The sequence below is a fragment of the Macaca thibetana genome, chromosome 12 (genome assembly GCF_024542745.1).
Source record: "Macaca thibetana thibetana isolate TM-01 chromosome 12, ASM2454274v1, whole genome shotgun sequence".
NCBI lineage: Eukaryota > Metazoa > Chordata > Mammalia > Primates > Cercopithecidae > Macaca > Macaca thibetana.
The window spans coordinates 69716958-69734184 of NC_065589.1; the positions used below are offsets into that span (position 1 = coordinate 69716958).

General features: G+C 36.8%; 1 protein-coding gene across 3 annotated transcripts in view; it reads right to left on the reverse strand.

Annotated features, from left to right (window-relative positions):
• MAP3K20 (mitogen-activated protein kinase kinase kinase 20) overlaps nucleotides 1–17227 on the reverse strand; it is a 763073-nt gene that overhangs the window by 56563 nt on the left and 689283 nt on the right. For all 3 annotated transcript variants that reach the window (XM_050751330.1, XM_050751329.1, XM_050751331.1), the window contains 3 exons: nucleotides 15217–15303; nucleotides 9454–9528; nucleotides 3414–3520 (listed from right to left, as the gene is read on the reverse strand). In XM_050751330.1, the coding sequence (XP_050607287.1) occupies nucleotides 3414–3520; nucleotides 9454–9528; nucleotides 15217–15303 (269 nt within the window). The remainder of the gene's footprint in view (nucleotides 1–3413; nucleotides 3521–9453; nucleotides 9529–15216; nucleotides 15304–17227) is intronic.

A 17227-nucleotide genomic window follows, 5' to 3' on the forward strand; every position in this document is an offset into this window, starting at 1 on the left:
GAAGTACAAGCATCTGGTAAAAACCTAATAAGTGACAACTGTGTTTATTATTATTAAAATTACTATTATAGTCCTCTCTGTTTTTAACCAATTGCCTACTTCAGTGAAAACAGCTCTGCTGCTTCTCAAACTGTGGTTTACTGGTTTGGGTCAGGATATATATTCTCTCTCCAGCTCTCAGAACAGGATTAACAGTTCTTGAAAGATGAGGAGGCCCCCTAGGCAACTGTATTCCTTTTACTAAAATACGTCACTGTATTTTACCTCCTTTTTCCCCCATTGTCAATCATCAGTTTCATTTCCCTCACTTTCATCTTCAAGCATTTTAAAAATTCAATTTATCATGCAACTAGTCCATGTTTAATGTGGAAGAAGTAGGAAATAAAGATATACAAATAAAAAACACTCTGTATAATTCCATTACCCACTGATAACACTGACTTTTTGATACTTTTCTCTGTGTACATATACACAATAATATATTTTATAAAAAACAGAATCATTCTAAACAAACTAGACTGTAGGCTCTACTTTGAAATCATTTATCAGACCTGTGATTTTAGGAATGACCTTATTACTCTGTGTATGGAGATATAATCATTTTTAATTTATTTTTATTCTCTATTGTACTTTATACCATTTCTGGTTTACCCTTCTCAATGATGCTTTGCTGAAGAAGTGTCCCTACATTTTTGCACAGCTTTCTCATTTCTTTTCTTTTCTTTTCTTTTCTTTTTTTTTTTTTTGAATAGGATCTCACTCTGTAGCCCAGGTTGGAGTGTAGCGGCCTGATCTCGGCTCAGTGCAGCCTCGACCTCCCCAGCTCAAGCGATCCTGCCACCTCAGCCTTCCGAGTAGCTGGGACCACAGGTTAGAGTAACAATGCCCAGCTAATTTTTTTTATTGTGAGTGGAGATGAGGTCTCTCTATGTTGCCCAGGCTAGTCTCAAACTTCTGGGCTCAAGCAATCTTTCACCTCGGCCTCTCAAAGTGTTGGGATTACACGTGTGAGCCACCACGCCTGGCCTTGTTGACATACTTTAAAAGACTCCCTATCTTGGTATTAAAATCTTACTAATCCCTTCGATAATAGATCGAATAGCATTTTCTCCAGAATCCTTTTACCATGTCCTTGGACTAGATCAGATTTCATGGTTATCTGCTCTCTAGTATATTTCTCTGTCATGATACTTGTCAAAATAGAAATGAGATCGTTTTGAATATATTTAATAGTTTAACATTGGACACTTGGGCTGGAGAGCTCCATGTGCCCTGGGACTCTTGTGCTCATTGCTACAGCCCAGTACCAGAATGGCACCAGTTGTTCTCACACCAGCAGAAGTTCAATGAATGGATAATGAATGAATGAATGAATGAATGAATATAAGAAGTACTTTTGTCATGGCAAACAAATTAACTTACATATTTATATTCTCTTGTATAATATCACAATCTCTTTTTATATTATTACCACCATGGTAATTTTCTCTCTTGCTTCCCCAAATATTTACTAAGCAAATGCTGTGTTCAAGGCACATTTTGATGCTGTGAGTGATGAGCAAACGTGATTGTCTGCCTCTCTCACATTTCAGCCCGTGAGACACACATTAAACAACTAACTGCCAAATTACTTCTTAATTCCAATAGCGGTAAAGCCTATGAAGGAGATGCTGTCAGAGCACATAAAGTGGAACCTGATCTGGCCTGGGGTCAGGAAGCCTTTCCCTGCAGATGTATTATTCAACTGCTATGTGAATGATGAACAGGAGTTAAGGTGGGGTGTGACGGCAGGCGTGGTTCACAGCTGAAATGGGATAAGTTTTAAAGAGAGGAAACTGTGCTTGTAAAGACCCTGAATGGGGAGAAATATGCATTGGTTGAGGGACTGAAAGCCAGAAATTAAGGGAAGAATGATCCTAAGCTGACGCTGGTGAGGCCAGAGTACTGAGGGTCTTGTGAGTCTTGGTAAGTATTCTGGTCCTCTTTTTTTTTGAGACCGGGTCTTGCTCTGTCACCCAGGCTGGTCTTGAACTTCTGGGCTCAAGTGATCCACCCGCCTTGGCCTCCCAAAGTGCTGGGATTACAGGCGTGAGCCACTGTGCCAAGTATTCTGGTCTTTGTCTTAAGAGCAATGGGAACTCATATATGGATTTTAAAGGAGAGGAGAGTGATCTGATGACATGTATACTCATCTCTTACTGCAAAAAACAAATATTACTTACATGTTTTGTTTTGTTGATTATCTCAGCCCAGGAAAAAAGTCTGTTATACCTAGACTTGAGCTCACCGTATAATTTTTGTATCCCTAAATAAAAATTCATTTACCTCACTGGCCCTAGATAGATATTTCAAAGGAATAAAAACAAATAAGGTTATTGTAAAACAACAAACAGCCCAAAGAAGTATCTAGCAACAGGAGTAAACAACGCAGTAATTTTCAAAGTGCATGCAGTATTCATTTGGCATCAGCAGATGGCGTAAGGCGTCATGTTACTGCCCACGGATATCAGGAGCAGAGATGAAGTTACCTAAATCTCTGCTGAGTCAGGCGGGGAATAATGTTAGCTTCCAAACATGCTATTTATATTCATACATCATGTGACCTGGCTCAAATGTTTCATCCTGGGTTTACTCTTCCACTCATACAATTTTCTCATTATTAAGTTTATCCAACAAGCTTTGAAAGTATTTATGACATCCAAAGTTTTCTTTTAAGAGTATTTTTTATAGTCTCCCTGTCCCCCTCCACTAGCAGACACAGTGCTCTGCAAATTTCAAGGTAAACAGTGTTCCTGTTTCTTACGGAACAGAGAACAAAGCTTCCTAACAAAGCATAAACACAGAGAAATGTCTGGTAACCATCTTTTGTCTCAGAAGATATGATTTCAATTTTTTTTTTTTTTTTTTTTTGAGACAGAGTTTCACTCTTGTTGCTCAGGCTGGAGCGCAATGGCGAGATCTCGGCTCACTGCAACCTCTGCCTCCAGGTTCAAGTGATTCTCCTGCCTCAGCCTCCTGAGTAGCTGGGATTACAGGCATGTGCTACCACACCCGGCTAATTTTTTGTATTTTTAGTAGAGACGGGGGTTTCTCCATGTTGGTCAGGGTGGTCTCGAACTCCTGACCTCAGGAGATCCACCCACCTCGGCCTCCCAAAGAGCTGGGATTACAGGCGTGAGCCACTGTGCCCGGCCTCAATAAGGCAACAAGCTTGGAGAAACACTATTTCTTGCTTACTTATGAAATTCAGGACTTATAAGATTTCCAAAATCATAAAAAAACCTTTTTTATTTCTCCCCTAAACTATGCTCAGAAATCAGGACTGTCATTCAGATCTCTGGTTCTCTTCTTCATTGAGACGAGTGATGGTCTTTCAAAGCCAGACGCTGTGGCCTGGTGTCGGGGCTACCCACCTCCACTCCGCCTTGTTGTGCAGGAATGAGTTACACTTGTCAGGAAGGCTTGTGTCATTTGACATGGACTCCAGGATTGAAATGATTTGCTTGAATGATGGCCGTTTCTGAAGAAGAGAAAATCAGTAATCATTTGTTGGGACTTAAGAAAGGAGATATTTAAGAGAAAACGTAGATACTACAAGCATAGTAATAAACTCAACCCACCATAACAAAATAAAACATGATGCAATGTCCTGATGTAGTTATTTTACACTCATCAGGTCACTCAGGTTTAGGGAACTGTATTCTTTATTCTCAGTGAACTATTCACATGGAGAGATTCAGATGCTGTTTTTCTATCATGTGGCCTAAGGTTGGGATAATTCATGTTTTTCTCCAGGAAGGGAGAACACTAATTCTCTCTTTTAGTTATGATTAAGAACTCCTAAAAGGAAACAGTGAAGTCCTTTAAAAAACCTACGTGATAAAGCTGGTAAAAAGTTAACGGTAGACTGTGTGTGGTGGGCATGTTAGTGTTCACTGTAAAATTCTTTCCACTTTTCTTTGTTTGAAAATTTTTATGATAAAGTGTTGGGGGGAAATCTACCTATCAATCTATTGGAACTAATAGAATTTTCCAAATTGGTTTGTCAGAAAAAAAAATTCAGGTACTATGCTGATCACCTGGGTGAGGAAATAATCTGTACACCAAACCTCCATGACACACAATTTACCTACATAACAAACTTGGCCATGTGCCCCTGACCCTAAAAGTAAAGTTAAAAAAAAAAAAGAAAAAAAATCCCCCAATTTTAAAGCTGTCATAACTTCACTGTTCTCAATATTTATTTTCGGTTATAATTGGCTTTAGTGCTAAGACACTGTAAGGTATTGTTCACTAGAAATGAGCATTAAGTGTGTTTCTTCAGCTAGCAGTAACTAGAACTATTCTAGTCTGTCTCTTTAGACTCTAGCCAAGGTTGAGACAAAAGGTTAAAACAAAAATAGAGAAAGATAATAAAAAGGATGATGCACATTCTCTCTTCATCATGCCTCATAATTACACCATTACTGAACAAATTATAGTTGCAGCAATTAAAACATGCATTTTAATTTAAGAGCACAAAAACAAGAAGAAACAATGTTGACGTGGCTTGCTCTCAGGATTTAAGTGCTTCCTACATTACTAAGAAAAGCAATTTTTCTATTTCGCAGAAATATAAAAACCTAGGATATACATTGAGTTCTGCCATTATTATTCTCTTTCAAGGGCACTTGTGTGCATGTGTGTGTCTGTGTCTTTCCTTGAAAAGGGCATACATAGATAAATGTTACTGATATATATTAAGCCTTCTAATAAGCAAAGAGGAAAATGCCTTAAGTAGGAAGCTTGAAAAGTGTTCTATTTATCTTCTTTAACTTTGTCCTCCTCTTAATTTCTCCCAGCACGTATCGGGTTTTAAAATGATTTTTTTGTTTGTTTGTTTGTTTGTTTTGAGACGGAGTCTCACTCTGTGGCCCAGGCTGGAGTGCAGTGGCATGATCTTGGCTCACTGCAAGCTCTGCCTCCCGGGTTCAAGCCATTCTCCTGCCTCAGCCTCCCGAGTAGCTGGGACTACAGGCAACCACCACCATGCCCGGCTAATTTTTTTTTTTTTTTTTTTGTATTTTTAGTAGAGACGGGGTTTCACCGTGTTAGCCAGGATGGTCTTGATCTCCTGACCTCGTGATCTGCCCGCCTCGGCCTCCCAAAGTGCTGGGATTACGGCATGAGCCACCACACCCGGCCTTTTTTTTTTTTTTTTTTTTTTTTAAGACAGAGTCTTGCTCTGTTGCCCAGGCTGGAATGCAGTGGTGTGATCATAGGTCACTGCAGCCTCAACCACCAGGGCTCAACCAATCCTCCTGCCTCAGCCTCCCAAGTAGTGGGGACTAAAGGTGTTTGCCACCATGGCTGGCTAATTTTTTAGTTTTTTGTTCAGAGGGGTCTCGCATTCTTGCCCAAGCTGGTCTCAAACTCCTTGTCCCAAGTGATCTTCCTGCCTCAGCCTCCAAAGTGATGGGATTATAGGCATGAGCCATTGTGCCTGGCCAGAAAAATGTTTTAAATCATTTGCATAAGAGCTAATTATATAATAAAGGATTTTCATTTTGCAAGGAAAAGCAGTAGGAGGAGCTAATGAATTTTTAAAGAATAATTTCCCTACATTTAATCATTCTTAAAATAAGGTAGAAACTCTTCTGTAATTGGATGACCAGCATCCCTAGAAAAAATTTAATTTTATAGTCAGCACCTACTCTTGGATAGAGGTTATCAAAGTGAACATTTAAGAGGTGATAACAATATAGATTTTTTGTGGTAATACTATTCTATGAATATTGTGGTTACAGAATACATATTTGGTCTAGGATCTCATATAAATTCCTCTGAAGGGGATTACGTTCCTTTTAGTCATTATTTTGCTTATTCAAAAAAATTAAAATAAAAACTGGGACCATTTATGAAGCATCTACATACATTATTTCTGTATTTGTTATCTTCATTTTATAGGTAAGGACAAGTCTCAGAAGAGCAGGAAGTGCCCAGCATCACACAGGAAGTTACAGAACCAAGGGCTCTGTTCCTAAACTCTTCAACATCTTTTATCACGTAAGGGTAAGACACTACTTCCTATTGAATTTATGACTTCAACTTATTATTATTATTATTTTTGGAGAAGGAGTCTTGCTCTGGCACCCAGGCAGGAGTGCAGTGGTGCGATCTCGGTTCAGTGCAACCTCCGGCTCCTGGATTCAAGTGATTCTCCTGCCTCAGCCTCCCAAGTAGCTGGGATTACAGGTGCGTGCTACCACGCCCAGGTAATTTTTTGTATTTTAGTAGAGACGGGGTTTCACTGTGTTGCCTGGCTAGTGTCGAACCCCTGAGCTCAGGCAATCCACCTGCCTCGGCCTCCCAAAGTGCTAGAATTACAGACGTGAGCCTCCGCACCAGGCCAACTTATTTTTCTCCCTATTTGGAAATGTCATTTTAGGACCTGAACCAATACCCACCTTTCCTTTCTTTCTCCTTCTCTTCAATAAAATATTTTGAGCACCTGTTGTAAGCCACTAGAAGGACTTGACATTTACGTAATATCAGCTTCCTCTTGCATACATCACCACCTCCGCCCCGACCCTCATTGCAAAAGAACACCAGTTCTACAGGTGGGCTGAATATTTTAATCTAGATGTCAATACTCTAAAAATCTAAGGACTTTAAAAAAAAGAAAGTACTTTAATTAACTATTGCTGTACATATGTGCATAGGACTGGCACTAACTTCTGGTTGAACTGCTACATATTTCTAGCCAGAAAATGATGTACCTCTCAGGAAATGTACTGTGGTCTGGCTACTTCAGGCAACAACAAATTGGGCATCCACTTTCCAAACTGATGTAATGTGCGATAGGGAAACACATGTAACAATTACCTCTACACCCTTATAAAGCTTCAGTACATCTAGGAAGAAAATATATCTTTAAAAATACAGCTGTACCAGGTAAGGCCCAGACTGTGGTTTAGGAAAAGAAGTGCTAAGCCTGAGGTGGGATAAATAGAATAATCAAGGAAGACTTGATGATGAAATATTCAGAGGAGAAAGAAAAGAACGAAGACAACAGGTTTGGGAATGAAAGTATGTAAGTGTGTCTAGAGGAGATCAGCAATGAGAGAGTTGGAAATGTGGGCTGTGGCCAGGTATTTAACCAAATCAAATACAGGGGACATGTCATTGTTTAATCAGAATAAAATGTCACGGATTTAGAAACTAAAAATCAATCTTAAACTTCCTTTATACTTCATGTGGCTGGAACGCAAGATTTCTTTGGTCCTAAAGAAGGGTTAGCTTACCACATATAAAAGACATACCTGCATGGTTTCAACACTGGGCCTAATGTTCTTGTTGTGTAAGGCGCTTACAGTATAATTTAATCAATATACCATAAATGTACATTCTTATAATTTTAATTAATATGGTATTGAGCACCCAATTAAGAAATTAAAAACTTGCTTTGCATACTGAAATATAATCACAATTATAGAGATCTAGTAGCAATAATCAAATTCAATGCAAATAATTTCAGGCAAAATTTCTATTTATGCATCACAGAGAAACATATGTCCAAAATGACTTACACATCACAATGGACATATAACTAGTAAGAAGGACAGGGAAGGGGTAGTATGATACCATTTTAACAGTATAAAATAAATGTTTTAAAGCAAGCTTGAAAATACCTGCTTATAGTTTCTACTGAATTAGTTGCAAAGTATAGGCATTTCTCTTAATGCTTAAAAATCCCTATTCTGCAAAATCATGTACTAAAAATTATAGGGCCTAAATCGGAGTAGGACAGACCATTTAAAAACCATGCAACTGTGTCATCAAATACTAATAAAAAGAACAACAATCCTAAATAAAATACTAACACAGTTTAAAAACACGATTCTTTAGTAAAAATAATACTAGGAATATCTAGGACTCTACTTAAAAAAAGGGCAAGGGAAGTCTAAAGAATAGGAGTGAAAGCAAAGATTTTGCAACATGTACACAGCACAGTTTGTTGCTGGGAGAACCAGCAACAAATTCTTCCAAGTTAAGCTAAGCCAAGTCAAGAAGGAGCATGTGGAGTGAATAGGTTTCATAGCACTGGTCACTTGCTGCCTTGTTGGCTGCATTATTACACTTTGTGCTCAGTGCGGAACAATGTGTTGGGAAACATTATGAACAATCAACATGAATTCTGTGTTATACTAACATAGTCCCCAGTCTCCACTGTCACCAACTGCTTCTGAGTTATTCCCACTAAAGAAACATATTGTAGAAGAACAGACAATATTTTATGGCCATTCTTCTTGGGGGTCAGATTGGAACAGGGTTTAAATTCAGTAAGAAATTTGATTCTTTAGTCTTTCTTTTTAGTCTCTGTTTAAAAGATCAGTTGTAATACTTGTATTTCCACAAAAAAATGGACAGATTTAAACCATAAAATTTTTGTTCCTTTGAGTGTAACTGCTTTCTTATTCTAATGTTTAATCTGTGAGAATATTTTTTATTTTTAACTCATTATGGAAAATTCCAAAATACACAAAAGTAGAGATAACAATATCATGAACCTCTATATATTATCACCCAGCTTCAAAAATTATCATGGCCAATCCTGTCTAATCTATACCATCATCCATTTCCCTTCACTTTATTTTGAAGCAAATCCAAGACTAGCTTATCATTTCATCTGTAAATATTTCCAAATGTATGTGAGAGTCTTTTAAAATCATCTTTGCAGGGAAAGGATATGAGCCCTTCATGCTCAAATGTGATAAGCGCATGAAAGCCTAAGCCTTGGAATTTCTCCAACTCTAATGTGGAGCTCAAACACATCACTGAAGCTGGACAGGGAGTACATATCAAGATGCTCTAGAAGTGCTACTTTTGTCTGCTCTTTGGCTAGAAAAGCAAAACAGTGCACTGGTTAAGAGCAGGGACTGTGCCAGACCTAGTTCATGTCCAGCCCTACTACCTGGGTTCATGTCCAGCTCTACTGCCTACTAGCTGTGTGGCCTTGAGCTCATGATGTAACCTCTGTATGTCTTGGTTCTTCATCTGTTAAATGAGGATAATTGAGGCATGTATTTCATAGAGACATTCTGAGGAACAAATGAGTTAACATACATAAAGTGTTTGAAACAGTGCCTGGCATATTATAAGTACTGTGTCTCAGCCATCTCAATAGCATACAGGTGCAATAGTTATTACTAAAAATTAAAAACAAAATAATAAAATTATTTTTACTGAATCCAGAATGTCAAAGCGTGCTATAAGAATGAGTTAATAATAAGTCTCTAGAGATCAAGATTAAGCAGATGTCAACAGAAAACCTTAACAGTTAATCTGGGGCTCACAGAGGCATTAATCCAGCTTTGCTTTGTAATGAATTTTATTACCTTAAGTTTTAAAAACTGAAAGCCAAGCAAGAGAAATTTCAGAATTCTAAACAATAACAAAAATACATATGTATACCTTGGCATCAGCTTCCCAACACTGATGTAACAGTTCAGCAAAACTTCTGGGGCAACTGCTTGGAATGGTTAATCTCTACAATAGAGACAGGGAAAGAAAACAAAATAAAGCACAGGGATTTATTCATTCATGTCAGCAAACACTATTTGAAGGGTCATAATACAGTTAATTTAAGAACATAATCAAGGCATGAAGTTTAAAGCTTCCATTGATTAATATGTGACAGGTGACAATTTATGTTTAGATTTGTAATCTCTAAAGACTCATACTTATTCTTGAAAGGGAACTGTAGTGAACGGAGAAGTCAGGTTCAGTACAACTAATGCAACAAAACATAAAATATCTAAACAGAACTCTAGTAGGAGGGGGCAAGTCGGAACTTAAATACTAAATATAAAACCACACATCACTGTGCTTTTATAGGCAACTTACGATATATGTAAATAGGCCAGGTAACTAGAAACTAGTTTAGCTTTGGCAGCAGGTATACAACTCTGAAAATATCTGAGCACAGATCACAGAGATAATTTAAAAAACTGTTCATTTCTCAGTGGTAAATAAGACATTCTGAATGTGTGACTGATTATGGCTTTGTTTTGGTCAAACCCATATACTTTAAGGACCCGATATAACAAAAATTATAACATGAGGATGGTCCCGTTCTAACATCCTACAGTGGTGCTTCTCACAGAACTCGTGGTGCCTCTATTCCACAGAAGCATTTGTGTTTGTTTTAGAGACTGGTAGGTTGCAACCGACTTCTAAGTATAACAGGTCAGGAATGCTAGGCAATTCAATATACCATAAAATCCTGCATAACCAAGAACTCCCTTGTATCCCACAAAATTTCAAATGCCCCATTTACATTCATGTAAGTAAAACAAGCAAACAATGAGGTTTATAATTTTCTGGGCCTGGAATCTAACTCTAACTTACAAATAAACACAAAGTATTTTTTTGAACAGTTTTAAGATACACTGAACTTTGCAGAATGCATCTACCAAATGAAATAAATCAAAGGCTTATTAATTCTTGCATGATTCATAACTTTATCAAGATTTCTGACAAATATCAACAACAACAGTGCTATTCCCAGCACTGGAGTCATTAATACAACCCAACTCCATCTGGATGCATTTGTAGCTGCTGAGTTCTATTTATCCCCTAAAACTGTTCCATCATCTCCTCTGGTGTGGTCATGCTTGAGCATTTGTACACTGGAAAACATCTTTCATTTATTTCTCTTTTATATTACAGTTAAAGCATTATGTTAACTTACAATATGATGTCTGTAGGTAGTTGTATTACCTTTGAATTTCACCGCAAGGGAGTGTAAGGGGTTGTTAACATAGTTAGTACAAAATGAGCATTGGGTGTGATGGAGTTGAGAACTGCTGTACTAAGAAGTGTTAAGACTTATTCCACAGTTTTGTTTGCCAAAGAAGTTTTGCAAATAAAAACTTGAAACTGAATTTAGCTGGATTTGGGGGAGGCTATGAGGAACTAGAAACATAGTTGCCCTGACAAGAAAACTGACAAACTGTATTTTGAATTACAGATAATCCTAACATCAAAGCAAAGCAAAGTTGAAAAACAAAACAACTCTCTCGGAACTAAAGGCCGTGCTAAGCACTTTTAAACTTCTAGTCTTGTGATTTCAAGATGTATTAAACTGTACTATTATTTTACTGTAATGTAAACTGCAGACCTTTTGATGAAGGTAAAAAAAAAAATTCAGGTGTTTACTTTTTTAAATATAAAATGGTTGGGAGGTGGGAACTAATAAAAATAGACTATAATTCCAATTATGCACTTGAATGTACTCTGTAACTAAAAATAATGAGTTTTCGTCAATGGTAACATTTTTCAATACAACTTTGTCTCAGCATTTTCCTGAGAACTGAATGTGAGCTGGCTGAATACGGAGGATGATCATTTCTGTGATCTTTTCTTACTGAAAAACTGTTTAGATACCACATCGAAGTCATTACACAAGGAGACACAATTATTTTACATAATCTGACGTGGTCAAATATCAGTTAAATCTAGACTCAGACACTTCATGCAATGGATTATTTTGGTGCATTAAAAAGTACTTCAAAATAGAATTCAAAGTATTTAAGTCCTGATTACATAACTGTGGGCATTCCTAATATATGAAAACATTCTGAAATAACCAGATCTTAGCACCAGGTTTGCAATACTACTTAAAACTTCAATATTTTTAAATAAAAGTTTCAAATTAAAATATTTCCCAATCACTAAACTAAGCATGACATTTTTTAAGGACCATATTCATTTTTGCACCATTTTCTACATAAGACGTAAAATTTTTTTTAACTCAAGTTTTTATCTTTTTCTAAAGTATAATCAAAAACAGTGGATTTTTATGAACATTTCTATGTTAGTCAAATAGTTTTGTTAGTTAGAACACCTTATATGTAAGAATTTAAGTATTTATAAAAATAGAAATTATGCTACCAGAACATTCTGAATGATCACTGATTGAGTTCCATGGAAATGACAAAAGCAAATATACCTATCTGTTTCATTTAAAAAATGTATGAGTAATGCCCTCTTAATTTCATGCCGTCTATAAAGGTTCATTGTTTACTTTGTAAAGTTTAGCAGTGCTTTATGAATCTAGTTTTAATAGGATTTAATATTAGAAAAATGATTGCTTAAACATCTCATTTTATTATTAAGGGATTAGAAGCAAAGATCTTCAGATATAATTTTTAGAAAGTATTGATTTTTCTATAGATGCAAAAAGTAATCTTAAATGGTGAAAATGAGTAAGGTCTATTGTCTGGGTAAGAGCAATGCACCAATCTCAATTCCCTGGTCTTGACCGTATACTACAGACATGTAAGATTTCACCAGTGAGAGAAGCTGGGTGAAGAGTACACAAATTTCTTTAGTTTTTGTTAATTTAAAAAACTTTTTTGGCTGGACACGGTGGCTCATGCCTATAAATCCCAGCACTTTGGGAGGCTGAGGCAGGTGGATCACTTGAGGTCAGGAGTTCAAGACCAGCCTGGCCAATATGGTGAAACCCTGTTTCTACTAAAAATAAAAAAAACTGTTTTGAGTCAGGGTGTCACTCTGTCACTCAGGCTGGAGTGCAGTGGTGTGATAATGGTGGCAGCCTTGACCTCCTGGACTCAAGGGATCCTCCTACCTCAGTCTCCCCAGTAGGTGGGACTACAGGTATGCACAACCACACCCAGGTAATTTTTTGATTCTTTGTAATATTTTTGAAAACTCGTGTGAATCTATAATTATTTCAAAATAAAAAGTTAAAAGAAGACAACTCTAATACTTGGATATAGGTATTATAGATGACTAGATAACACTTAAAATGTCTTCCTGAACACTTGAACATGTCATTCTTTATTTAAATGAGGCCTGTTAAAAATACGACTTTCTCTTTTCAACCCATAACCCAAAATATTCAATAGTAAAAATAAAGTAAAATAATTAGAAGTTGAAGGGATTTGGTACATTATATTTCTTTAAGTCAAAGCCTCAATTTTGTAATGAAATGAAATAAACCCTTGTGAATTATCTTAATGCTATGTCAACAGAATTTATTTTGGAAATGGTTACCTCCATTTGTGAGGTGAAATGAAGATACCTTCTTGAATGATGATATTGAAAATTACATTGAAACTTAATTTCCGTATTTTTGACAAATAAATATTGTACAGAATGAGAACAGCAGATAAATATCCTTGTAATACCCAATTTTACTGAAATTCATTAGAAAGTTGAGAAAATGTATTTCACCATGTAGGCTTTTTTCAACTTACCATAATAGTTAATGAATACAGTGTGGGAAGTATTTGAGTAGTCTTCATCAGTTATTAGCTGATCATCAGAACACACCATGAATAAAATGGTAAAGTCTACTTTCTGGGCTCTCCGGGGAGAAAAAAGATTGCTTCTGCATGCACAGTATTGAAGAGGTTCTGAAGGTTATTCATGGGTGATTCCAATCCTCAAGTCAACTATCCAGGCAGCTTCTAAATTCATTTTTTTCTTCAGCTTTAAAAATCCTTCACAGATACTCCAATGTTTTAAAGAGTACTTTAAAATTTTTATCTATTCTGCCACCCTTTAGATACATTATTATTTAAAAATATTAATTATTCTGTCTTATACATATTTGGAGGGTCCAGTTAGCTTTAAAAAAAAAAAAAAACACAAAAAAAACCTTTCTCCTAGTTTATCTTGGAATAGTGCAGAGGGAAAAGATTACACTGGATGTTTTGGTTCCAGAGTCTACACAAGGTCAGTAATTTTCTTTGCTTTCATTTGTAAACCCAGAACCAGATCTCTAATCATCTCACTGGCAAAAGAAATAGAACAGAAACATGTGTGTCCTCATATTATGACAATATAAGTTATCCTGTGTGTAAGATCTTATTTAATAGCACATGAGTAATTACTATCACTTTTAATTAAAACAGAACAGCTCCTGTGAAACAATGAGTAAGGCATATTCTTGCATATAACTCCTTTTCATTTCTTAAATTGGCAGCTCTTTCCCATCAGTTTCAGCTATCATCAACATTTCATCCACTCCCAATGAATCAGGAGGAAAAATTATATGGTAACTTTGGATTATGTGATCTAAAAGATGGAAACTTGGTTTCTCCTAGTCAATAGCAGCTTTTTGATTAATCTAGTTTATTCCTGCACTCACCTGGGAAGCAGATCAATCTAACTCTTTTAGAGCATTAAAAAGGGAATATTTTTATATATTCACCTTTTTGCAAATTATTTTATTTTAAGGTTGCAGTCTTACCCTTTGTGGAGAGCACAGATAAGATTTGGAAATGAAGAAGTTTTGTGAAATAAAGTAGTTTTGCATTGCAAAGACAACTGCTTGCTTCCATTACATGATCTAAGTTCTCATAATACCTTGATATTGGAGGCTTCATCCTTATGCTGAGAATTTCCATGGCTGTGCGTTTCAGTCACAATTTTAAACCTTTCAAAATGTAGTTGCTCTCTTTGATATGAATGTACCATGTTCTCTGATGTAGGCTCATAGGTCCAACTAACTGAAAGCCTCAATTTGTGGGAAGAAGAGAAGCGAGGCTGGGGACACAGCACAAACGGTGTTTACGCCACTGAAGTTCTTTTGAAATGGAAAGGCTCTGCATGAAGAAGCGAGCAGTTATGCCACTGCCTCGCCAATTCCAGTGAGGAGCTCATCTTCAATGTAGTGTTCAACGTAGGTGGCAAAACTGTAATTTTTCCCTTTTTTGAAACTATTTTTTCTTCTTTTATTTTTGAAATTCTCATCTAAGCGACAGTTTCTTGTACTATAGTGACTCCTGCTGGGAGGGGTAAGTTGAAGTAGCTGAAGGTCTCTTACAGATATATCAACTCCCGGCCAGTAAAAAAGATGTCCTAAACGCAGGAGATGGAGTTAAACTGTTCCCCTACCTTGGACGCAATGGCTTCTTTCATCACTAAGAACAAACCCCTAGGTTTTACAATTGAGACTGAGAAACTAGTACAGTACTTGTACAATTTTTGATCTACAGCATCACGACGTGAAGCTGCAACAATTAGATGTAAAGGGTCCATTCATGAGGAATAACATCACTTTGACCCTTTGTGTTAGCTCCTACTGCTAATCTTTCCATAAGCGTGAACTTACTTTCAATTTGAAGAAGATGAAAAAGTCTTTTGCAAAACCCCAATACTGTTTTCTGATCTATGTACCTGAATGGAGAAACGTAGTCTTACCTCGTTTTTTTCCACTACAAGCCAAGCTACTTGTAATCCTTCCAAACCTTTAAAGGGGACCTCCCTTGTTAGCATCTCCCAGAGAACCTGGAACAAAAAGAAAATGGAATTTTTATTCTTGTACTTTATATTTTTTGGTACATATTACTGAAACTTTATCTAACATGTAATTGTATCTAATTACCAGACACAACCAACCCCATCTGTAGAAACTTGGGCAAAACAATTATGCTCATGCACACAACTTCTTCCATATATTAAATACTTTTTATGTTCTTTTTTATAAAGAAAAAACCTGGTTTAGAAATTAGGACATCTAGAGCCAGACTTAAAATTTTATGAAACCAATGGGCCTGACTGATTTAATGTCATCTCATAAATTATTAGAATTTTTATGTTCTCACAAATTAGATTTTGTATTTTGTTAGTTAAAACTCTTTCTACCTTCAATTTCTGATATATTTGTCTAGGAAATAATAACTGGGAATTCAACAGTATTTTAAAAGGATCAATAATGGTCTCATCAAAAATAACTGAACCCCAAATCCAAATCACTGGCTAACCTACCCACCCCACATTGGTAGACACTTGCAAAATTGTCATATTTAGATTTTACATGTTACCTTTTAGATTTTGGAGAAATCTCCCTCAAAATGAGTCGGTCTAAGGGATCTATTTTCATCTACCTACAATATAATCTATTATACCGTACTCTAAGATGTAATAAACACTTTCTATACACATAAGCTGACTGTGAATGTGAGCTGATGTGTGTGTTCATCTTTGTGCAGTTCTTGAGATCAGTATGATTATTAAATCTGAGTGGAATGCCCAAAGAAAGCAAACGGATGCTAGGAATACTGCTGAACTGGGTTCTCTTGAAACACTGAGTAATGGAGATTTGTATACTACATTACTTTTCCCTATTTATACAAATGGAGTTCAAAAATGTGAGTCTACCAATACTCTGTAAAGTGCAAAAACAATTCTAATTTTATCAGTAATAGTCCTGATAATAAAAACCACTACAAGTTATTGAGTACTTATTATATTCCAGATACCCTTTTCACATATTACCATGATTAATAGCAATCCTATTGGATACATATTACCTTCATTTTATAGGTGAGGAAACTATTTAAAAAGTTAAAAAAAAACCTTACCCAAAGACACTCAGTTATCCAGTGACAGAGCCAGAATATGAACCTGCTGGCTCGCCCTGAAGGTCAGGCTCTTGACCCCTTTTAATTTGAGTGAAGGGCAAGTGGCAGTACTAGAGAGAATGCGACAGGCCCTGTCTTAGGTATGGCGCCCTGGCAGAAGCAGGAAGAGAACCAGTGGCTTCGACTCAGATTTCCCTTGTTCTAAAAACAAAAGCTCATTTCTAATAGGAATGTAGATGGAGCACACATACTCTAGTCAAGCAAATCATAGAAACCTTTCACTCCATATCCACTGTTTCCTCAGCCAGGGCTCAGTCTCATTCGAACCATAACATAGTAAATGAATTCTGGCTAATACGAAGGTAATTAGCAGGAAAATCAGGGAAATTGGCAGATGCTGCTCAAGCAGGAGAAAAAAATTCACTGAAGCCTCTTTGGGCTTTTAATCAAGTGTGTAAGGTACTCCTTTAGAGGAGCTACTGAATAATTCTATTTGAGTCACATAAGTGATTAGGAAAAGGTAAGGGGCATCCCATAAGGGGACAATTCTAGTGAACACCACACATAAAGGAAGGGTGAGAGCCAGAACAGGTATGCAATCACCCTGACCTACACAGGGAGGGAGGCCGGGCAGCAAGAGGGCTGAGCAGGAAATGGAGCCCCTCAATTGGCTGCAATTACCACTCCACAGGGGGCTAGGGCTGGGGAGGGGAAAGGATATGAAGGGCAAGTAAATTAATGGATGTGGCATTCCTGAGGAGAATGGAAACAGGGAGTTAGCCTCCAATAAATCAAATGCTCCAGACCCCTAAACGCGCAGATGAGCGGTGCCTCTTTCCTTCTGAGTT